The sequence below is a fragment of the Carcharodon carcharias genome, chromosome 16 (genome assembly GCF_017639515.1).
Source record: "Carcharodon carcharias isolate sCarCar2 chromosome 16, sCarCar2.pri, whole genome shotgun sequence".
NCBI classification, from domain to species: Eukaryota; Metazoa; Chordata; class Chondrichthyes; order Lamniformes; family Lamnidae; genus Carcharodon; species Carcharodon carcharias.
Window position 1 is genome coordinate 100,773,112 of NC_054482.1, and position 25,181 is coordinate 100,798,292.

General features: G+C 44.0%; 1 protein-coding gene across 1 annotated transcript; it reads right to left on the reverse strand.

The window, feature by feature from the left end:
* Positions 1-737: 737 nt before the first annotated feature.
* zgc:109982 (uncharacterized protein LOC553564 homolog) lies at positions 738-22,109 on the reverse strand. Its single transcript, XM_041207834.1, has 6 exons — positions 22,013-22,109; positions 20,930-21,091; positions 4,712-4,891; positions 4,438-4,531; positions 2,229-2,412; positions 738-977 (listed from the first exon to the last, which is right to left on the reverse strand). Exons 1-6 carry the CDS (start codon positions 22,107-22,109, stop codon positions 738-740), a joined length of 957 nt encoding a protein of 318 aa, XP_041063768.1.
* Between the last annotated feature and the right edge of the window lie 3,072 nt (positions 22,110-25,181).

A 25,181-nucleotide genomic window follows, 5' to 3' on the forward strand; every position in this document is an offset into this window, starting at 1 on the left:
GAACACATTCTGTTTATTTACAAAGGTACTCAGCAGTTACACTTGTGTGCTTTCAACTCAAACCCTGTTTCCATACTTCTCCTTTCTAACTCAGACTATTGACTACAGAGATAGCCTGCGCTGCTCTTCTATTGGTTACATAAGATCATGTGATCTTCCCTTATAATATACTTCTTCAAGGTATACTACACATTACATAAAATGGTAATTACCACATTGGCCCATCGAATCAATGTCGGCTTCCTGTAGAGCAATCCAAGCGGTCCCATTCTGCCACTCTATCCCACAGCCCTGTAAGCTTATTTCCCTCAAGTATCCATCCAATTTCCTTTTTGAAATCATTCATCATCTCTATTTCCGTCATCATAGGCAGCAAGTTCCAGGCCATTATCACTCTGCTTAAAAGGTTCTTCCTCGGATTCCCCTTGCATCTCTTGCTCAAAACTTTAAACCTGTGTCCCCTATTCCTTGTACCATCAGCTAATGGGAACAGCTTTTCTTTCTCTACCTTATCTAAACCTGTCAGAATCTTCTACACCTCTATCAAATCTCACCTCAATCTCCTTTGTTCCAAGGAGAACAACTCCAGCTTCTCCAACCAATTCTAGATCAGATGCTCCCAGGATATGAGAGATATTCAAGAAAATTATAACATGAAGCTCAGCTAAGAAGTAACAGTTACTGCTTTGATTTTTGACAAGAGATTTCTAGCTATTCCATAGTTAGGGCAGATAAGACTACTCCTGACTGCTTGGCCTTCCTAAATTAAAACTCTTTTTGCTTCTCCACCTCAACATTTTAATAAAATTGAGGCTGGCATGGAAGATTTTGTCATGTTGAAAGACCAATTTGTAGAAGGTGTCAATGGGGAGGTCTCCATTTGGATCGGCATACTTCAGAGTCGTCATGGGGGTGTAAAGGCTGTTTGTCTGATGACGAAATGGTGGATTGTCTAAGCTAATGATCTTCATGGTGTGCTGTTCAATAAAAGAAAAGAGAAAAACTTTCGAAACTGCAGTTGCAAAATGAACTAGAAATTGTACAAATTAACTTTACCTACAGTTTTTTTTCCAAATTATGCACTTCCACCCACAGTCTCCCTGCCTCCTACACCAGGCCTGATTTTTGCACCCAGGCAGAAATGCACCAAAAGTGAGCCCCATGCCTGAGTAGCAGCAGGCTGGCTCGATTTTAATGGTGAGTGAGCAGGATTTGCCTGTCAGTTAAAATCGTGCTGCTTGGTGGCAGCCTTTGGGAACCAGAGGGGACTGTGATCTCTGACGGCAGTAAGGTCAGTGGATAGGCAGGAGAAATCCAATGGTGGAGATAGTGGGAGGCAGCTATGGGAGGTCCAAGATTTTCTTCAGCGCCATGGAGAGGAACTCCTGCTGTTCCAGGCCCTCAGGAATACGTGAGAAATCATTTATTTTACTGGGCCTCTTCTGGCTCTGTTCTCGGTAGGCTTGGCCTGCACTGCTGCCCCCAGTCAGGCCTCAGGCTAAAATTGGAGATCTGGTCCCAATGATATCATTGGAGCTTGATCTGCATAAAGAGCTTTGCGGGGATGGGGGTGGTGGGGTGAGGTTGTGGGTTCTCTTTGTCAGCTGCAATTTAGAACTGCATTTGGGCAGTTTGAACAGGAGAGGAGTGGGTAAGTAACTCGTTCTGTCTTAACTGCTCTCTTGCCTGGTTTCTGCCAGGCAAGTGCAGGGGAGGGGCAGTTAAAATCACAGCCAAAGAACTTCGATTAGTGTTCCAAAACCTTGCAGGAATGTTTAGATTAAACAACTGCTGCTTTCAGTTATTACTGGGAACACCACAGCTTTCAAGTTCCCAAACACACAGCATCCTCATTTGGAACTATATTGTTGTTCCTTCACTATCACTGATTTAAAATCCTAGAACTCCCTCTCTCCCTCCCTAACACCACCATAGGTGTACCTGCACCACACGGACTGTAGCGGTTCAAGGAGGCAGCTCACCACCACCTCCTCAAGAGCTATCAGGGATGGCCTTGCCCTTGAATCAATGACTAAAAAATGTTGGGGGGGGGGGAGCACACGCTAATACTTATGAAAGTTAAGGATGCATGTTAAACTTCAGTTTAAAATTTTAAAAGAGGAAAACAATGAACCCATTCCTTCTGAGCATAGTTCCATCCATCTGATTTAGCTTTTTATTGATTTACAGTGTAAGCCTCGATGAGATCTTTGTTTGATTCTTAGTACCTCAGCCACTTCATCTGCACTTTGTCCCAGGCTTACGAATATCTCCTTGTAGTTGCGCAAGTAAATGTTTGTAAACATGTCTCTTGTTTCTTCGTCTGCTGCTGACAAGTCTACTTTCAATCCTTCTTCATAAACCTTTTTTTCAAAATCAGTGACCACTGGGCCAGGTTCAATCAGAGTAATTCTGTCAGATTAAAATGAGAGGTTACTGATGGATGCCTTTGCATTGGTGCCTCTTGGATGGACAACAGGGGCTTTCCTGGGCTGAGTACTTATTTTTCTTTGATCATTTTACTGTAGTTAACTTTTGGCACTCTTGAAACTATAAGATGAAAACTATACAGACAGATCAGCTTACTCTTCTAAATCAAACTCTGAATAAAGATTTTGATATTAATCTGTATTCTCTACATGGAACAGTTCATAGAGTCATAACATAACATTTTAAGGTTAAAAAAGGCACCTGTTTTGAACAACCCCTTAATAAAAATAGTGCAAAAACGTAAAACACACTGACACAAATGGTTTTGTACCCTCAATAGGAAAAGTATGTCAGAACAATTTAGATCTCTTTCTGCTGACAATGCCTGTTTAAATTCAATTGTCATCATCCTCATCTCTCAGACAACAGGAAGTGTGTTGAAGCCCTACCATGGATTAGAATACATAACCTAGGCTGACGCTTCAGTGCTGTACTGAAGGAGCGTGGCAATCAGAGGTGCTGAGACATTAAGCCAAGGCCCCATCTGGCTGCCCACATAGGCATAAGACAAAGAAGAGCAAGCGGGTTCTCCCACTGTACTAGCTAATGTTGCTCCTTTGCCGAATACCACCAAAACCAGATTCTCTTGTCATTCATTAATTCCTGTTCAGAAATTAGCTATGTGCAAATCAGATGCTGTATTTGCCTATATAACCACAGCGACTGCATTCAAATACGATTTGCATCAACTTATTTCAACTTGCCACAGGGAATCAAAATGCTGGCATTCTGGATCTGCAGCCCATTGTAGAACCCAATGGAAATGAAAATTAGGCATTTTTAGTATCATGAGTGGTCAGTCTGGGTACTAATTATTTGTTTGTCCAGCTGAAATTTCATCCCACCATTTGCAAAGCAATTTGGGAAGTTTTGAGAATGTGACAAGGCACAAAATGAATGAAAGTTATTGTTTATTTTTAATAAAACAATATGTTACTCTGTAACTGCTGACAATCCAAATCCCTACAGTGTTCTGCAATGAGAGCAAGGGTATATGGACTTTCTATCAAAATGGTTCCATTCTGTTGGCTCCCATCTCTAAGTTTCTTCCCAGCAGTTGAATTGGGGGAATAAATCAGTATACAAATCACTGTAAGGGCAAAGGGTCTACAAGGCCTGAGCCCTTACCCTGAAATGTTATCATGCAATGTTCCAGATGGGGCATTCCATAGAGGACCCTGATCATCTGCAGGGAGTATGCGCTTGGATGTTTTCCGTCAATGGCCCTCACAATTAGCCATTCGGGCAATAATTTTTGTTCCATCCACCCTCCTCTTGCGAGGACTCACAATGTGTCTGTTCCGATATGCACTTACACTGGCAAAGTGTGATATAAAGATTTTCATACATGATATGTTTATACAACTGACAGATAAAATAGCATCATAATCATTGCCAACATAATGTTCATGATAGGAGTTATAAAATATAAGTTTTGACTGTATTAATCACTGAATACTTACACCTTTGTTTTAGTCTGTCATGGGTTGGGAAGGCCAACATTTGTTGCCCATCCCTAATTGCCCTTGCACTGAATAGCCGAATCAAAGGGCAGTTAAGAGCCAACCACATTGCAGTGGGTCTAGAATCACATGTAGGTCAGACCAGATTTCCTTCCCTAAAGGACATTAGTGAACCAGATGGGTTTTTGCAACAATCACTATCATGGTCACCATCATTGAGTCTAGATTTCAATTCCAGATTTATTAATTGAATTTAAATTCCACCAGATGCCTTGGTGGGATATGCATTAGCTTGGGCCTTGGGATTACTAGTCCAGTGACATTATCACAACACCACTGTCTCCCCAGGTATGATGCAATAATTTGGATATATTTCACCAATGACCATTTAAAGTAGTTTCAGATAAATAAAAATGAAACAAGAACTGGACAAGAATTAACTCAATAGCTATCTCTTCCCAAAGTTAGCAAAACTGTTACCTACTTCAATTTGAATTTTATTGCTTGAATTGCTAAACTTTCACAAAATCCTTCCACCGCAAATTTTGATGCAGCATAGATGTCATTGAACAAAATACCTGAAAATGAAAGGAATAGCCAAATAATTGGAGTTTCATTTGAAAAATAACACCTTGTGATGCAAGAAAGAGAAATTGATCCAAAGATTAAATCAAATAAAATGTGAACGTTGCAAGCATTTTAATTACTCTGATCTCCTCAATGATGGCATAGCATGAAGATTTTACTGCAAACCTTACCCTGAATTCCCATCACACTACTAATCACCACAATGTGACCCTTCTTCCTCTTCTTCATGTCTGGCAGGATTTCTTTAAGGAGTCTAACAAGTCCAAAGAAGTTGGTATCCATGACATTCTTCATTTCCTCCAAGCTTTGGCATTCAATGGGTCCAATCATCCCCATTCCAGCATTGCTGACTGGAAAAGATAACACTCACAGATTTACACAATTACACACTTTCCCCATTTTCATTTTTAACTTTGCAAAACTATTAAGTTTATAAAATTATGTCACTATCTGTATGCCGATATATTTACAATGTCTAAATCTCCTTTCAGAACCAGGACCGGCTGGTGGGTGGGAGTGGGGGGGGGGTGAGGGGAGGTTCTTCGACATAGTAACTCTCTAATCCTCCTTCACTGAGCTTTGGCCTTTCATTAGCATGGTAATACTATGAGGTAAAAAAACTAATTCTTGTGGGACAATATACTCTGACAACATGCGGTCAGTTTTTCTATCCCTTCTCCAAAACTACTTCACTAATTTACTAATTAAAGTCACATTTAGATTGTTCATTTTTAATTCAACCAATAAATAGTAGCATTTTTCTTGCATACGTCTGTATATTTTGCTGGCAACTTTCTCTACTTTGGTTCCTTTGTCAGCTGTGGCTCAGTTGGTAGCATGTGTGCTTCTAAGTCAGGAGGTTGTGGGTTCAAGCCCCACTCCAGGCACTGGGCACAAAAGCTAGGCTGTCACTTCCAGCTGGATTTTACGAGGCACTACGCTCCTGGCCTCTCTGACTAAAATATCAGGGGCGTGGGAGAAGCCAGCCCACAAACCTGATAGCAGTCCCACAGCAATTTAGAATTATAGAAGGTTTATGGCACAGGAAGAGGTCCCTCGGCCTATCGTATCTCAAAACAAGCCACCCCAGTTTAATCCCACTTTCCAGCATTTGGCCTGTAGCACTGCAGGTTATGGCACCTGAGGTACACATCCAGCCACCTTTTAAATGAGTTGAGGGTTTCTGCCTCTACTACCCTTTCCACCAGTGAGTTCCAGACCCGTACAGCCCTCTGGGTGAAAAAAAATTTCCTCAGCTCCCCTCTAATCTTTCTACCAATCGCTTTAAGTCTATGCCCCCTAGTCATTAACCTCTCTGCTAAAGTAAATAGGCCCTTCCCATCCATTTTATCCAGGGCCCATCCTATCTATCCAGGGCCCTCACAACTCGGTACACCTCAGTCAAACCTTCCCTTAGCCTCCTCTGTTCTAATTTATCGCTGGGAACAGTATTAATTACTTTAAGACGAGACTTCTGCCCCCTTCATGGGTGAAAGTCCTGCCTTGGAGAGCTGCTGGCCAATCAGATGGCCAGTAGTCTGTAGTCCCAGCAACCAGCCAGGAGTGGTGGCACCTGTAAAATTTCATACAAGTTAGGGGTAGGCGGGTATGTGTGGTGGGAAGTTCAGCCCCTGGATTTTACATGCCCCCCCACTTCCCTTCAAACCTGCTGGCAGGGGAGGGGTGGGGTGGGGGTGGGCATGTAAAATCCAACTTTTCCAGTGCAGTACTGATGGAACACTGCACTATTGAAGGTACTGTCTTTTAGATGAGAAGTTAAACTGAGGCCCCATCTGCCCTCTAACATAGATATAAAAGTACTATCCAAAGAAGAGCAGGGGAATTCTCCTTGGGGTCATGGCCAATGTTAATCCCTTAACCAGGTTCACAGACGCCGCTTATTTAGTCATTATCGCATTGTGGTTTGTGGGGCTTTGCAGTGCACAAATTGGCTGCAGCATTTCCTACATTACAACAGCAAGTGTGCTTCAAAAGTACTTCAATTGGCTATAAAGCTCTTTGGGATGTGCTGAGGTTCTGAATTTCTTTATTTTTTTCTCTTCTAAAGATGCTCACTGGCGCAGGGAATCTTCCAGCTCCTCACTGCACTGACCATTTCCCATGTGTGAATCTAGATAATGAATGGCAGCAGGCCCACTCACGTTCGCAGCCAATGTTTGCATACTCACTGACACCAGGGCTGGCTAGGAACAGGAGCCCTGAATGTTTTTTCTCCTCCTCCCTAACTTAGAGAATTGGAGTTATGCTAGCTGACCTCACCTCAGTCAGCACAGGTGAATGAGCAAAACCTCCTGGTCTGCATGTTTCATTACCATACCTGGTAGCAGCATTTACCCACTTTACCCATCAAGGCAGCTCATCCAGCCAGTGCTGAGAGAGGGTATACCTGATTTTTAACCAAGGTCTGGGATTTGGGTTGGACCCCTGTTCTACTGGATTCTCACCCTCTTTAAACTGCACCTTTGAAATCCCGTGATGGGTGTGGGTTCTTATGCCGAGGAGGAATGTTGAGATGAAGGCGAGAGTTATCTTGAGTCCCTTTACTGAAATAAGGTTATCAATCCTTGGAGGAATCTATTATCTTCTCCAGTGCCCCCCTCCCACCCATGGCTCCAGTGGGAGCTGAAGATAGAGCAGAAAGCCCATTGTTCTTCAGCTCAGATGGAACTTCAGGTGAGTTCAGTCCAAGCAGCATGTATTAGTGATTAGGATTAACAGGCACGCAAATTTATTTTAAGGTTAGTATTAAGATTAGTATGAATAGTAGGCCAGATTTAATTTTAGCAGTAGAATTACAGTTTTGATTGATTTCCTCTCCCCTGTATTCAACTCCTATCCTCCCTTCATCTTCCCTCCATGTAACCTCCACCTCATATTTCTTTAAGCTTACCATCTTACATGGCCTTGCTACTCCCATCATATCAATGCATATAGGTCCATTTCTGATCATTTCTTTGTATTCTCTCCACCCACAACCCCCCTCCCTCTCCCAATCCTGTTATAATTCGCTGCTCATTCGCTGAGTGAAGGAGGAATCAGGAGCCAGTCTTTCCTTAACATAGGTTTATTCACAAAACCCAGTGAACACAGGCACAGACTCTCTTTTCCTCCCACACCCAGGTGGAAACTGGTTCTTATATATACTTAAGGATAATGCCCTAACCTTTCCCCAATTAGTAACAGCTGCTCTCACTACAATTAGAGCATGCACTTCATTGTGATAGGATTGCAACATTAATAAATCCTACATCCTTCTGTGTCTGGCCCTGGAAAAAACTCTCTCCCAATTCACTTACAACTACACTGCCAAAACCCCTTTGGCTCTCCACCCACAATGACATTTCTGCAGCTGCCAATCTGCTCAACACACTCTCACCTCTACCTTCGATATTCCCAATGAAAATTGCTACTATCTCCCACCTTGGATGTTTCTCCTGGTACATCTTTGCTCTCTTAAGTCCAAAGAAGGCAGGCTTGAACAGATATGGCCTAGTTTAGCCATTCACCGCCAAATCTGTCTGGACCACATAAAACATTATTAGGCCCTGCCCTTGCCTGTCAAAACAGCTGACTATCCCAGGATCCTTCCAGAACCCAAAGATCACCTTCAGCTTCTTTTGTCTGCTGCAAACCATCTTCTTAAACACATCTCCTTTGATTCAACCACACTCAACTCAAGCAACAAATACAAAGAGTTCATGGATTTGTCACTAAGATTGACTCCTTCCAATCAGCTGCCTCAGCCTTGTACCTCCTTCCTACTTGCCCACCGGGCCAAACTTCATCTAAGGATTCCCCCTCTCTTAATCCTGAATTTGCATCTTCACTGGTTTCTCTCCTATTTCCTCTCCTATTCCCTCCAAGCTCATCTTGTCCATGAGACCCACCTCCTGCTCCCACTAAACTGTTGACCACCCAACATCCCATCCTGGCTCCCATGGTTAGCTGACATCTTTAACGGTTCTCTCCCCTCATATATTGTCCATCTCTCCTTCAAACCTGTCTTCAATACCCTCTCCTCAAAATCCCAGTTTTTGACCCCCTTCACCCTTGCAAACCACCATCCCATCTCCAACTTCCCTTTCCTCTCCAAAGTCCTTGAACATATCAATTTCCAAATGCATGCCCATCTTTCCCAGAACTCCATGATTGAATTCTTCTAATCAGGTTTCCCAAACCAGTTCTTATCAAAATCACAGGTGACAATCCTTGTGACTGTGACAAAGGTAAACTTTCCCTCCTCATTCTTCTCAATCTGTCTGCAGCCTTTGGCACTATTGACCACATCATCCTCTTCTAAAGCCTCCCCACTGTCATCCAGCTGGGTGGGACTGCTCTTGCCTGGTTCCATTCCTATCTATCTCATCATAGTCAGAGAGTAACCTGCAATGGCTTCTCCCTACCATTAACCCTAATGTCTCCCAATAACCTACTCCTGGCTGCCTTGTATTTTGTCTACATGTTGCCTATCAACGATATCCTGAAGCACATTGTCAGTTTCCACTTGTTCACTGATATCACCTCGCCCTGCCTTATCACCACATCTCTCAACTCCTTCACTACCTAAATTGTCAGATTTCTTCCCTAACACTAATTACTGGGTAAGCAGAAATTTTCTCTGGTTAAATTTTGGAAGAACAAAGTTATTGGGCGGAATTTTACGGCCCTGTCATAACAGGGCCAGGGCCATAAAATGTGGCGAGCCATTCAAAAGTCCAATGACTTTGGCAAGAGCGGAAGGTCCTACCCATTGTTTTGTCTCCCTGTCACAAACACCATCCACTAGGCAGCCTCAGACCAAATATCTATGCTCTTACTAAGACCACCTGTTTCCACCACTGCAGCATCACCTGGCTCTGTCCCTGCCTCAGCTCAACAGCTGCAGAAATCCTCATCCATGCCTTTATTACTTTTAGACTCGACTTTTTTAAATTCGTTCATGGGATGTGGGCGTCGCTGGCTAGGCCAGCATTTATTGATCATCCCTAATTTCCCTTGTTCAGAGGGCAGTTAAGAATCAACCACATAGGTGTGGTTGGTGTGGGTCTGGAGTCACACGTAGGCCAGGCCAGGTAAGAATGGCAGATTTCTTCCCTAAAGGAGAGGACATTAGGGAACCAGATGGGTTTTTAACAACAATTGACAATGATTTCATGGTCATCATCAGACTTTTAATTCCATATTTACATTGAATTCAAATTTCATCATGTGCCGTGGTCCCCAGAGCATTACCTTGGGCCTCTGGAATACCAGTCCAGTGACAATGCCACTGTGCCACTGCCTCCCCAAATATTTCAACACATTTCAGGCCAGCCTCTCACGCTCTACCCTCAGAAAGCTTAAGATCATCCAAAACTCTGCCACCCATGTTCCAACTCGTATCAAATCCTGTTCACCCATCACCCTGTGCCTGTTTATCCATACTGGATCCCAGAGAAGATGCTGCAATTTTAACATTCTCACGCTTTTGTTCCTCCCTAGCTCTGTAATCTCCTCCAGTCCTTCAGGGTTTCTGCTCCTCTAATTCTGGCCTCTGGAGAATACCTGATTTTAATCATTGATAGCTGTGCCTTCAGCTATCTAGGCCCTAGGGTCAGGAATATGCTCCCTGTCTGCCTGGCTAAAGGTCATTTCTCCTTGAAGGAAATTCTTAAAACCAGTCGCATTTGGTCTCTAAGGTCTCCTTATGTACTGGCCACCATTTTTTTTGATAATGCTCCTGTGAAGTGCCTTAGTAAGTTTTACTACATTAAAGATGTTATGTAAATGCAAGTTGTTGTTATTGTTGTTAGGATCAGCTGGAATGAATTCGCAAATGATATTTCTTTAAAATGTTCGATTGTCATCACTGTATTGAATGGGTGCTGAAGTTTCCCTGGTACTGAAAGTGCTTTTCTGCACCTTGTAATCTAAACTACCCAAAATAACTATATCAAAGAGATTGTTTTATGACTGAATCAATGGTTAAAACTCTCACAGCTTTTGACATCCATCTGCAAACGCTGACTTTGTTTCCACCAGGCTTCTCTCTCCTTTAATAAAATCCTCACATTTTTCTTAAATAATCACAGAATTTCCACATAATTCTAAATTTGCCAATTTACTTAAAGGAGCTTTATTACTGAAATTACTAACAAGTATTTTGTCCGCTCCGTGGATTTGCAATTAAGATACCAATTCTAAGACCAATATCTTAATTTCGTGACTATGTTATACTAGAATTTTTGTACTGAATTTATATCTGCAGTGTTATGTAATTAGAGCACTTGAATCTTAATCCACTTTGGTTACATCATATCTACTGGAACATCTACAGAATGATACCAAGGCTAAAAGTATTAGATAGTGACGATAGTTAGGATAGATTAGGCTTGTATTCCCTTGAGGATAGATTCAGCGGGGACCTAGTTGAGATGTTTAAGATGATTAAAGGATTTAACAAGGTTGAATAGAGTGGTTCAGTTCACTTAAGGAGTCTGGGTTGCTGTGGCAACGTGCACTTTTACATGCCTGTTGTAATCTGGAGCTATGGATAATGATGGTAGAGGCTCCAACTTTCTTTCTATCGCATGGCTGACCATGCAGGAATCTCACCCACTCTTACTACCCGGCATTGGCAAATGTGGGTAGGATTTGCGGATTGATACTCAACCTGTTTGGCTGCATCATGAACACATCTTCTCTGGCCATTGAGTCCCAGAGAAGGACTTGAACCCAGAGCTTCTAAATCAGAGGCAGGGACACTAACCCACTGCACCTACAAGACCTCCTGGTAGGGCTGATAGAGTGAAATTATATCGACTGGTGGCAGGGGATGAGGAGAGGGAGATGCAGAGGTGGTGGTGGATGGATCTCCAGAACAAGGTAACGCAATCTTATAATTAGAGCCAGGTCATTGAGAAATGAAAGCACTTCTTCCTACAAAGGATAGTGGAGATCTGGAAGTCTCATGCTCCAAAAAGCCATTGAGGCTAGATCAATTGAAAATTTTAAAATTGAACTTGATTAACTTTTGTAGGAGTACTGAGGGCTGTGGAAGCAAGGCCCGCATACTGGTGTTGAGAACAGTAGCGTTGCGGTAATGTTACTGGACTAATGGTCGAGAGTCATGACTTCGAATCCCACCATCACAGCAGCTGGTGGAATTTAGAAATAATTAATTAATTAATCTGGAATGAAAAGCTAATCAACAATGGTGACCATGAAACTACCAGATTGTTGTAAAACCCATCCAGTTCACTGACACCCTTTAGGGAATGAATTCTGCCACCCTTACTGGTCTGGCCTACAAGTGCCTCTAGACTCACAGCAATGTGGTTGACCCTTAACTACCTTCTGAATAAGAATAAGAATAAAACCTCACGGCATTGACCTAGGCACCGCATACAACATGTCCAGCCAACTCAGCTAATTCCTCCTCATTAACATCTGGGGATGTCTCAAAATGTGGACAGCTGTCCCACAGACTAGTCAAGCAACAGCCTGACATAGTCATCATCACAGAATCATGGAAAAACTCAGCAGGTCTGGCAGCATCGGCGGAGAAGAAAAGAGTTGACATTTCGAGTCCTCGTGACCCTTCGACAGAACTAGGTAAATCCCAGGAAGGGTTGAAATATAAGCTGGTTTAAGGTGGTGGTGGTGGTGGTGGTGGGGGGGAGGGGTGGGGGGCGGGGGGGGGGGGGGGGCTGTTGGGTTGGGGGAGAGAAGTGGAGGGGGGTGGTGTGGTTGTAGGCAAAAGCAGAGATAAAAGCAGATCATCAAAAGATGTCACAGACGGCAGAACAAAAGAACACATAGGTGTCGAAGTTGGTGATATTATCTAAACGAATGTGCTAATTAAGAATGGATCGTAGGGCACTCAAGGTATAGCTCTAGTGTGGGTGGGGGGAGCATAAAAGATTTAAAAATATTTAAAAATAATGGAAATAGGAGAGAAAAAGAAAAATCTATATAATTTATTGGAAAAAAACAAAAGGAAGGGGGAAGAAACAGAAGAGGGGTGGGGATGGAGGAGGGAGGTCAAGACCTAAAGTTGTTGAATTCAATATTCAGTCCTGAATATTGAATTCAACAACTTTAGGTCTTGACCTCCCTCCTCCATTCCCACCCCCCTTCTGTTTCTTCCCCCTTTTTGTTTTTTTCCAATAAATTATATAGATTTTTCTTTTTCTCTCCTATTTCCATTATTTTAAAATATTTTTACATCTTTTATGCTCCCCCCACCCAGACTAGAGCTATACCTTGAGTGCCCTACCATCCATTCTTAATTAGCACATTCGTTTAGATAATATCACCAACTTCGACACCTATGTGTTCTTTTGTTCTGCCTTCTGTGACATCTTTTGATGATCTGCTTCTATATCTGCTTTTGCCTACAACCACACCACCCCCCTCCACTTCTCCCCGCACCCCCCCACCCCCCGCCACCACCACCACCACCACCTTAAACCAGCTTATATTTCAACCCTTCCTGGGACTTTCCTAGTTCTGTCGAAGGGTCACGAGGACTCGAAACATCAACTCTTTTCTTCTCCGCCGATGCTGCCAGACCTGCTGAGTTTTTCCAGGTAATTCTGTTTTTGTTTTGGATTTCCACATCCACAGTTTTTTGTTTTTATCACAGAATCATACCTTACAGCCAATGTCCCAAACTCCAGTATCACCATTCTTGTCTCACCAGGACAGAACAACCAGAGGTGGCAGCATAGTGGATATACAGTCAGGAAGGAGTGGCCCTGGGAGTCCTCAACATTGACTCCAGATCCCATGAAGTCTCAAAGCATCAGATCAGTCACAGGCAAGGAAACCTCCTACTAGTTGCCACCTACTACCCTCCCTCAGATGACCAATCAGTAGTCCTCTGTGTTGAGAACACCACTTGGAAGAATCACTGAGAGCAGCAAGCACACAGAAGGGGCAGGATTTAACAGGCCTGATGCAGGTCTTGCCAACCCATGGAGTTCCCCCAACAGTTTTACAGGGAAGGCCCAATGGAATTAATTGGTCACCATCGGGCCTTTCCTGTGATTGAAGACTCCAGGAGGTGGAAATCCTGCCCACCAAGAGCTGTCAGCCAATCAGAGGCTGGCAGATCCTCATTGTCATCAGATACACCAGGAGCAGTGATAGCTGCAGGTAATGCACCCATCGGAGGCCCAGGATGAATGAAGGAACCCAGGACAAAGGTGAGTGAATGTGGGATGGGATTTGTGGGGCGGGAGTTGTGGGAGACTGAAAGGGGGTTGGATGCAAGGGCACAGGGGAGTGGGCTTTCAAAACCAACCCCCTCCCAATGCCGGGTTCCGTGATTGGACACTGAGTGCCTGACAAGAGAACCACCCTCCCTAGGAGACCACTGGCAAATCTGATGGGGACGCATGGGAGAGCAGTGCAGCTCTCATTTAATCCCTGAGTCAGAACTAAATTGCAGTGGGTTTAAGGATAAATGGTGCCAATTAACTCGTTAGCTGCCAGCAGGCAGGTTTCCCACACCATCCCTTCCTGTCCCAACTTAATTGGGAATAGTTTTACTGATGCTGAGTATCCAATGCAGGTACTCCCACACTCTCACCTAATTCATTTCCCCCCCAGCAACCCCAACCCCAACGCCCCCACAACCCACCATCATGCCACTCTGGCAGCCTCAATTAAATTCCTCCCAATGTACTTTGGTTGGAACTTCAATGTCTATCACCAATAGTGTCTCTTTAGCACCACTACTGCTAGCCAATCCTAACTTGACAGCGGTGTGGGACCCAGGTAATAATGTTAGACAGAAGTAACAAAGTGCACAGAATACTGGATGTGATAGGTAGCACTAAAGTACGGAATAGTAAGTTAATAGGTTAGGCCAGAGTAAAGGAGAAAGTAAGTGCCAAATTCAGGGCTACTGTGCTTGTTGGTGAATGCATGGAATGTAGTAAATAATACTGATGAGTTAGAGGCATAGAATGTCATGCTGAAATATAACAGGGACCTGGCTTAAAGGAGGGCAGGAATGGATGTTAAATATCCCTGGACACAGGGTGTTCATGGAAAATAGGAAAGGAAGAAAAAAAGGAAAGCATTGTAGTGCTGGAGATAAAGGATGCCCCAGATGGATCAAGGACAGAATCTATATAGCCAGAGCTAAGGAACAATATGGGGCTACCGTCAAAGAAGAGACGATTTGGGTGACTCCCATTCAACAAATCCCATTCCACCTTCACTGTTAAGGTATATTCCCTCAAAAGGAAAAAGTAGGGTGAACAAATCCAGAGCTCCCTGGATGACAAAGGAGATAAAAGTTAAGTTAAAGAAGAAAAAGTGTATTTATGACAGGCTTCAAGTAGAAAATACAATTGAAAACCTAGCAGAATACAGAAGGTGCAGAGAAGAGGTGAAGAAGCAAATAAGAGGAGCAAACAGGGAGTATGGAAAGAGACTGGTAGCTAGCATAAATGAGAATCTCAAAGTCTTCTATCTGCATATAAATAATGTAAGGGTGGTAAAAGGAAGGGTAGGGTCAATTAGGGACCAAAGGATAAGTTACACTTATGGTAGAGGGCATAGCTGAGGTGTTAAATTAATATCTTGCATCTGTCTTTTACCAAGGAAGAAGATGCTACCCAGGCTATGGTGATGAGGTAAACCAGACAATAGATGAGTTCAAAATTGAAAAGGAAGAGGTATTGGATATGGTATCTGTACTTAGCGCAGAATTTTCTGCCTGTTGGGTGGGCGGGCCCAACCCAATTTCCGGCGGCGCGGAGCTGATCCCCGCCGGAGAAGCGGGGCGCACCGTCATTTTACGTGGGCGGGCCAATTAAGGCCCACCCATCAGGACGCGCTGTGCGCTCCCCATGTGAGCGGGGGGATTCCCCAAAAGCGAGAGTGCACTCTTTCGCGCATGCGCACATCTCCCTGAGGCAAAAAGCAGCCTCAGGCGATCGTTTCCACTTTGAAAAAGATTAAAAATAGAAAAAAAAAATTCCCTAACATGTCCCCCTCATGTGACAATGTCACATGAGATGGGACATGTTCATAATTTACACTATAGCATTATTAAACTTTTTAAAACCCTACATGAAACCTCATCCCGCCGCTGGATGAGGTTTTATGTTTTCTTTAGTTGCTTCCTGGGCTCCTGGCCTGTCCGCCAACCTTAAGGTTGGACAAGCAGGTCCTTTAATTGTTTAAATGATCCTGTCAATGGCCTCAAATGGCCATTGACAGGTTGGTGGGCCTGCAGCTGACTTTGCTGCGCCCCCACCTTCCTGGAAATTTAAATGGGGCGGGACAACATCGGGGGTTCCACCTGATGTCATCCCGCGTCATTTTATCCGTTGGCGAGTGGGCCCCGCTCCCTGCTTGCCATTGGCAAAATTCTGCCCTTAGAGTTGAAAAGGCACCGGGACCAGATGAAATGCATCCAAGGATTCTGAGGGAAGTGAGAGTGGAAATTGCAGAGGCAATGGCCATAATTTTTCAGTTTTCCCTAGACTAAAGGGTGGTCCTGGAGGATAATTGAAAATGTTAACCTTGTTCAAAAAAGGGTGTAAATATAAGCCCAGCAACTACAGGCCAGTCAGTTTAACTTCGGTGGTGGGGAAATTCTGGAAACAATAATTTGGGACAAAATTAATGGTCACATGGACAAAAGCAGCTGAATTAAAGAAAGCCAGTATGTATTTCTTGAGGGAAAATCATGTTTAACTAACATGCTGGACGTTTTTGAAGAGGTAACAGAGAGAGCTGATGAGGGCTATGCTGTTGATGTGATGTACATGGACTTCAAAAAAAGGCGTTTGTCACAGTGTCATACAACAGACCTGTGAGCAAAGTTATGGCTCATGGAATAAAAGGGACAGTAGCAACATGGATACGGAATTGGCTGAGTGACAGGAATCAGAGAGTAGTAGTTAGTGGGTATTTTTCGTGCTGGAGAAAGTTTTGTAGTGGAGTTACCCAGTGCTCAGTGTTGGGACCCTTGCTTTTCCTGATAAATATTAATGACCTTGGTGTGCACAATTTCAAAGTTGATGGATGATTCAAAACTTGGAAGCATTGTGATTTGTCAGGAGGATAGTGTAGAGCTTCAAAGGGGCATAGACAGGTTGGCGGAATGGGCAAACAGGTGGCACAAGAAGTTCAATGCAGAGAAACGTGAAGTGATTCATTTTGTAAGGAAGAACATGGAGAGACAACAAAGTTTATAGGTGCATAATTTATTGAAGGTGGCAGAACAGGTTGAGAGAACAGTTAATAATACATACAGTATCCTGAGCTTTATTAATAGGGGTATAGAATTCAAAAGCAAGGAGGATAAGTTGAATTTGTATAAGTCACTCGTTCATCCTCAGCTAGAGTATTGCATCCAGTTCTGTGCACCACACTTTAGGAAGGATGTGTAGGCATTAGAGAAGGTGCAGAAAAGATTCATGAGAACGGTTCCAGAGATGAAGAACTTCAATTATGAAGATAGATTGGAGAAGTTAGGACTGTTTTCCTGAGAGAAAAGAAGGTTGAGAGGAGATTTGAAAGAGGTATGTAAAATCATGAGGGGTCTGGACAGAGTGGATAGGGAAAATCTGTCCCACTCATGAAAGGGTCCAGAATGAGAGGACACAGATTTAAAGTAATTATAAATGAAGCAAAAGTGATATGAGGAGAAACTTTTTTAAGCAGCAAGTGGTTAGGATTTGGAATGCATTGTCTAGGAGTGTGGTGGAGGCAAGTTCAATTGAAGCATTCAAAAAGGAATTAGATGATTACCTGAAAAGGAAGAATGTGCAGGGTTATGGGGAGAAGGTGGGGGAATGGCACTAGGTGAGTTGCTCATTCCAAGAGTCAGTACAGTCACAATGGACCAAATGGCCTCCTTCTGCACTGTAACAATTTTGTCATTCTGTGACATTGTTGTCTTACTGGGCCTATGGTAGGTGGCGAGAGAACCAACAGAGGATAGACCTATTTGATCATGTCCTCTCCAATCTACCTGTTGCAAATGCATCTGCCTATCACAACATTGATAGAAATGACCAATGCACAGTCCTTAAAGGAATGAAGTCTTATGCAAAAAGCTTGACACCATCCAAGACAAAGCAGCCCGCTTGATTGGCAACCCATCCACTAACATTGACTCCTACCACCACCAACACACAGTGGCAGCAGAATGTACCATCTACAAGATGCACTGCAGGAACTCAACAAGGTTCCTTAGACAGCACCTTCCAAATACATGACGGCTGCCATCTAGAAGGATAAGGGCAGTAGATACATGGGAACACCACCACCTGGAAGTTCCCCTCCAAGCCACTCACCATCCTGATTTGTAAATATATCGCTGTTCCTTCACTGTCACTGGGTCAAAATCCTGGAACTCCTAACAGCACTGAGGGTGTACCTACATGGACTGCAGTGGTTCAAGAAGGTAGCTCACCACCACCTTCTCAAAGGCAACTGGGATGGGCAATAAATGCTGGCTTAGCCAGTGATGTCCACATCCCATGAATGAATAAGAAGAAAGAACACCCTCCATGTTGTGTGAAACCACCACAGTTAAGTGAGATAGATACAGCACAGATCTAGCAGCTCAAAATTAGGCAACCATGAGATGTGGGCATCAGCAGCAGATTGTATATCATCTCAAGGCAGAGATAGATAGATTCTTGATGAGATTGAAAGGATATCAGGGGTGGGCGGGAGGTTACAGTCAGATCAACCATGATCTTATTGAATGTGGAGCAAGCTCGAAGGGTCAAGCGGCCTACTCATGCACCTAACTCGTACGTTTGTTTGTACAGCAGTCTGTAATTACATGGCCTGCATATCTCTCACTCTACAATTACCATCAAGCTGGGGGACCAACCCTGGTTCAATGGAAAGAGAAGAAGAGCAAGGCAGGACTAACCAGGTGTACCCAAAATGAGGTGCCAACCTGATGAAGCTACAACACAGGATTGCATGCATTATATAAACAAAAATAAGCAATCCCACAACCCACTGATCAGATCAAGACTGTGCCACACGCAGTCATGAATGGCAGTGGACAATTAAACAACTAACGGGAGAACCAAACATCCTCACCCTCAAAGATGGGGGAACCTAGCATGTTAGTGCATTAGACAAAGCCGAAGCATTCGCAACCATCATCAGCCAGAAGTGCTGAGTGGATGATCCATCTCAGCCTCCTCCCAAAGACCCCAAAAATGCAGATGCCAGTCTTCAAACAATTTGATTCACCTCATGTGATAGGAAGAAACAGCTGAGCAAACTGAACAATCAGAAAAGGCTATGGACCCTGACAATATCTTGACTGTTATTCTGAAGACTTGTGCTCCAGAACGAGCCATGGACCTAACTGAGCCATTCCAGTACAGCTACAACACTGGCATCTACCCAACACCAAGGACAATTGCCCCAGTATGACCTGTCCACAAAAAGCAGGAAAATTCAATCTGGTTAATTACTGTCCACTCAATCTATTCTCATTCAGCAGCAACATGGTGGAAGGTGTCATCGACAGTGCTATCAAGAGACACTCACCAGTAACCTGCTCACCGATGCTCAGTTTGAGTTCCTGAGTTTATTATACCCTTGGTCCAAACATGGAAAAACGAGCTGAATTCCAGAAGTGAGGTGAGATTTACTGCCCTTGGCATCAAGGCAGCACTTGACTGAGTGTGGCAACAAGGAACTTCATAAAATTGAAATCAATGGACTTCAGAGGGAAAACTCTGCACTGGTTGGAATCAAATCTAGCACAAAGGAAGATGGTTGTAGCGATTGGAAGCCAATCATCTCAGCCCCAGGACCTCACTGCAAGAATTCCTCAGAGTTGTGTCCTAGTCCCAACCATCTTCTGCTGCTTCATCAATTACAGTGTTTATTCCATTCAGAGTACCTCAAATACTGAAGACCTGGACAGAATTCAGGCTTGGGCCGAAAAGCAGCAAATAACATTCTTACTACTCAGGTGCCAGGAATGACCATCCCCAACAAGGAGAGTCCAATCATCTCTCTTTCACATTCCATCAACAAATCCTCCACCATAAAGATCCTGGGGAGGTCACCATTGGCAAGTAACTTACCTCCAGATTCCCTAGAAACTGTCCACCATCCACAAGATATAAATCAGGAGTGTGATGGAATACTCTCCACTTGCTCAGATGAGTGCAGTTCCAACAACACTCACAAAGTTTATACCATCCAAGACAAAGCAGCCTATTTGACTGGCATCCCTTCCACCACCTTAAACACTCACCCCTCACCACCAGCAAACACTGATGCAGTATGCACCAACTACTAGATACACTTCAGCAACTCACCAAGACTCCTTCAACAGTACCTCCCAAAGCTGTGGTCATTACTATCTAGAAGAACAAGGGAAGCAGATGCATGGGAACACCACCACCTGCAAGTTCCCCTCCAAGCCACACACCATCCTGACTGAAACGATATCGCTGTTCCTTCCATGCTGCTGAGCTAGAATTGTGAAAACCCATCCCAACAAAAGTGTGGGGGTATTTTCACCAAACTGACTGCAGAGTTTAAAGAGGGTAGCTCACCACTATCTTCTCAAAGACAATTAAGGATGGGCAATAAACACCCACATCCCATGAATTAGTAAAAAAAATTGCTTCATGGCCGTTCCCTACTCTATCTCTGCACTATCCCTACCCCTATCTCCCACTTTGCACCTTTCCCTTTTCTGACTCTTCCTTTTGCACTCTTCTCTCCATTCCAACAGTTCAGTGACTTTGACCATTTTAGTGTTAAACTCTGCCATTCCCCTAAACCTCTGTATCTTGCAACATCCTTTGCAACTCCAAAAGCCAACTCCTCAGTCATATCTTCAATCAATTCTCTAGCTGCTTTCTGACTACTGCTTCCTCCATTTCTTCTATGAAGTGACTAAACATTTGCAAGCTGTTGACTTTTTTTTCACCTACCAGTCTTTCTATCTCCCCATCTATCCACATTCTCTATGTCTGTCTGGTAACTTGAATGAAATGTGTAGAATAACATAGAATCGACAGCATCAACGAGAATTTTCAGTCCAACTGGCCTATGTTGATGGTTACCCTCCAACAGTTTCCTCCAAACTTTAGCGAACCAGTCAACATAATCTTCTATTCTTTTCTCCTTCATGTATTATCTAGCTTCCCCTTAAATGCATCTATGTTACTCACCTTAACTCATTGTGGTAGCAAATTAAATGCTCTGTGAGATAAGAAGTTTCTCCTGAATTGTTAACTGAATTTATTAGTGACTATCTTATATTTAAAACCCCTGGTTATGGACTCCCCCAGAAGCGGAAATGTCTTCTCCACATCTAGTGTAACAAATTCCTTCAAAATCATTTTAATGCTGGATTTTCTTACTGAGTATATCGATTTTCCTGTTGGGAATACTGTCAATACATTCCTGGATTGATTTTTCACAACAAACATCCAGTGCTTTAATCTCCAGTGTTTTGCCCAGTGCGTTGCCGGCTGTATCCAAGAGATCTCCTTTCTTATCCAGATTCCGCATGGTGGCATAGACTACAAAGGAAATTGTAAACAGACAATATGCTCAGAAATACAAATAGCAGATACAGGTCACAGCTTCCTCATTAGACAAAGTTCCAAGAAGCTCAATTACCAAAACATTTCCAGCACATTTGGTGTTTTTCACATTGAGAGACATAGATTCTTGGAAAGACCGTTTTGTATTAGAAATACAACCAATTTCTTGTAATGATTCCCCTGACTTAGTTTGCAGATTGAAGTGACTGTCTCAGTTCACATTCAGGCCAATGTATCCATGTAAGTTGGTCATGGTTAGAGATTTGCATTCCTTCTGTGTATTATTCTCTTAAAATGCCGCATAATGTAAATCAGCTTCAATGACAACACTCTTGTATTGTTATTCATTTAGTATTTTAACTTAGTGGATATGAATATAGATTCACAAATGCAACAGAGACAGTCATAATACTTAAGTTCAGATGCTTCAGAGTTACCATGTCATAGTGGAATCTCTTCCTCCTTCCTCACTCAATTCCTGTTCAACTTCAACTCCCAGTTCTTCCCTCGATTTTGGTTCCTTTCCCTCCCCATTCTTGTTCTTCATTTTAACCCAGTTTCTCTTTGTCTCCTCTGTATTTCTGCCCTTATCCCTCCTCTCCCTCCCATTCTTGTTCACATTTTCCCTTAATACCCTCTGAATCTATCCCACTTGCAAGTCCTTCTCCTCTTCCTTTCACCGCCTTAACTCCACTCCTGACCATTCTACTCAATTCTTCCGGCTACTCTTGTCTCTGTTGCTCTCTGCGCTATGCTGCGTGTCCCGAAAACCGTCCTTTCTAAACTTGCTCCGGTCAATGTTTTGAAGTTGTCTTGTTTCCCTTCTTCTCCCGGCCTTTCCGTCCATGTCCTTGTCAGAGTCTCATCGAAGGACAAACCTTTCTGTTTGAGACTCACCCAGGAATCTTTTCTTATCATCCTTAGCCAGTTTAGAGGCTATGGCCAAGCCAATTCCAGAGGAGCAGCCTGTGATCAATACAGTTTTTTGAGCCATTCTGAGAGCTGTGTTTCCTGTCTAAGAGAAGAAAAATGATGGGGCTTTGAGCTGGCCGAGCGTCCATTTATCTACAGCTTACCTGACGCAGTAGGCAATGCAGTTCACATCTCTAGGATCAGAGGGATAATCTCTGTTAAACAGATGGCCAGCACAGGAAAGCTTTGACAGCCTAAGCATGTTACAAAATATCTCAGGCAATCATGAGCTTGGTAGATCAAAATTCTTTGATAACACAACGTGCACATTCAAGTCAAAAGCAAAGTGCTGCAGATGCGGGAAATTTGAAAGTAAAACAGAAAATGCTGGAAATCCTCAGCACTTCAGGAATATCTGTGGAGAGAGAAAAAGAGCTAACATTTCAGTTTGGTCTTCTTTCATCATTTGTCCTGGATTTTAACTTCCCCGACCCACTGGAGGCAGGGTGGGGGGACGCGGATCAGTAGATCTGGGGAACCCAGAAGTCAAGAGTTTTAGCTCCATGGTATGCATGTGATGTTACCAGCTAGCTCTCTGCACGGAAGCCAGTTGGAGTGACCACAGGATCAGGTAGACCTGCATTGTACTTGAGAAGAGTATAGATGGTTGGGGGGTGGGGGGGTAGGGGGACAATCCCAAGATCGATTCCAGTTGGAATGTCCAATCCTGGGGTGAGGGGATTGACCCTGGGGTCTTAAAGTGTCCAATCCAGGGATATGGGGGAGGGGGCAAGAGACTGTGGGTGGGAGTGGGAAATTGGAGACCTGAGGAAGGGGTGTTGAAAGTTCCATTTTTTATTGCTTTGTTAGCGGGTGGATACACTGAGTGGCTTGCTAGGCCATTTCAGAGGGCCTGGAGTCACAAGTAGGCCAGACCAGGTGAGGATGGCAGATTTCCTTCCCGAAAGGACATGCGTGAACTGGATTTGTTTTTACAACAATGGTTTCATGGTCAACTTTTAATTCCAGATTTTTATTGGAAGTATGGTCAGATTCTCTCTTGTTGGAGATGGTCATTGCCTGGCACTTGTGTGGTGTGAATGTTACTTCCAGGTCCCCCGAGCATTACCCTAGGTCTCTGGATTAATGGTCCAGTGATAATACCACTACGCTATTGCCTCCCATACCCCATAAATGAATAAAGAATAAGGTCAGAGCTTGCGCAGTGGGAGGTACCAGACGGGTCCTGTGGAAAATCAAAGGCCTGGCAAGAGGAAATAGTGGACTGGTGGGAGGGGGATTTTTAAAAATTCATTTACGGGATGTGGGAGTCGCTGGCTGGGCCAGCATTTATTGCTCATCCCTAATTGCCCTTGAGAAGGTGGTGGTGAGCTGCCTTCTTGAACTGCTGCAGTCCCTTTGGTGCAGGTACACCCACAGTGTTGTTAGGGAGGGAGTTCCAGGATTTTGACCCAGCAATATATTTCCAAGTCAGGTAAGTTAGTGACTTGGAGGGCAACTTCTGGGTGGTGATGTTCCCATCTATCTACTGCCCTTGTCCTTCCAGATGGTAGTGGTCATGAGTTTGAAAGGTGCTGTCTAAGGAGCCTTGGTGAGTTTCTGCAGTGTATCTTGTAGATGGTACACACTGCTGCTACTGTGCGTCGGTGGTGGAGGGAGTGAATGTTTGTGGATGTGGTGCCAATCAAGTATGCTGCTTTGTCCTGGATGGTGTCAAACTTCTTGAGTGTTGTTGGAGCTGCACTCACCTAGGCAAGTGGAGAGTGTTCCATCACATTCTTGACTTGTGCCTTGATGGTGTACAGGCTTTGGGGAGTCAGGAGGTGAGTCACTCACCACTAGCCTCTGACCTGCTCTTGTAGCCATAGTACTTATATGGCTAGTCCAGTTCAGTTTCGGGTCAAAGGTAATCCCCAGGATGTTGATATTGGAGGATTCAGCAATAGCAAAACAATCAAATGTCAAGAGATGATGGTTAGATTCTCTCTTATTGAAGATGATCATCACCTGGCACTTGTGGCTCAAATGTTACTTGCCTCATGTCAGCCCAAACCTGGATATTGTCCAGGTATGCTGCATTTGGGCATGGGCTGCTTCAGTACCTGAGCAGTCATGAATGGTGCTGAACATCATGCAATCATCAGCGAACATCCCCACTTCTGACCTTATGATGGAAGGAAGGTCATTGATGAAGCAGCTGAAGATGGTTGGGCCAAGGATCTACCCTAAGGATCTGAGGCCAGATTAGGGAGTGGGGGGAGTGGGGGGGGGGAGCAGCGATTCAGAATGTGCGTTCGATCGTAGGTGGCCCAGGCAGGTGTGAAGTATTCAACAGGAACTTATCTTCTGGTACAAACAGGTCTTGCCTGTTTAGCTGCCACGTTTCTGTGTCTTGGGAAACCTGCATCCCTGCTGTTAAATTCAAATGGGACTCGCAGACTCATTATAATTGTGACACACTCCGATACTTCATTGGCAGTGGGAGATCAGGAGTGCAGAGGTCAGGAACTACTGTTCCCAGTGGGCCTCGGGCCTCCTGTGCATACGCCAGCTGGGAGGTGGCTGCACATACACATTTCATTGATTTCATGCATGGGCCAGCCAGAAAAGGGCCACATATGCACAGTTAGCCTTTCTCACATTCCTTAGGGCGGGAACCGGCCCTGCACTTATGCACAGTAGGAAAAGAAGAAAAGAAATGAAACAGTGTGAACCTGGCTGTCAGGTGGCCTGAAGAGGAGCACCATTCAGGACGAGGTGTCCCAGGGAGCAGGACATGTGGAGGGGTGACAGGGAAAAGGTTCCAAACAAAGAGGAAGTTCCTAAACCAAGGGACTGAGATAGAAAGAGTTTCCAGAAGACAATCCCAGGTAAGGGACAAGGACAGAGATCAGAAACAGATTGTGTTAAGTAAAGCGGAGAGAAAAGGAGCAGAACAACAGGTTCTGAACTAAAGAGAGAGCTGCGGGGAGCAGACTTGAAGAAAAGTTGCTTCGAGAGAAGCCTGAAAGACCTGAGAGGGCAGCCGAAGGTTGGTGACTCCTTACCCTGGGCCTTCTGGATCAGTGGGGTTCTGCGTCCATAGATCTGAAAGTGTGCTTGGAAGGTGAAGCTTGAGTGTACATGGAGATCC

Bases quoted from the DNA above. Each gene is read 5' to 3' on its own strand.
- zgc:109982 (XM_041207834.1), bottom strand. From the start codon at position 22,109: ATGGCTCAAAAAACTGTATTGATCACAGGCTGCTCCTCTGGAATTGGC. The intron at 4,532-4,711 runs GTAAGGTTTGCA...TTTCATTTTCAG, and splicing joins TAGTGTGATGGGAATTCAGG to GTATTTTGTTCAATGACATC. The intron at 2,413-4,437 runs GTAGGTAACAGT...TTAATCTGACAG, and splicing joins GCAATAAAATTCAAATTGAA to AATTACTCTGATTGAACCTG.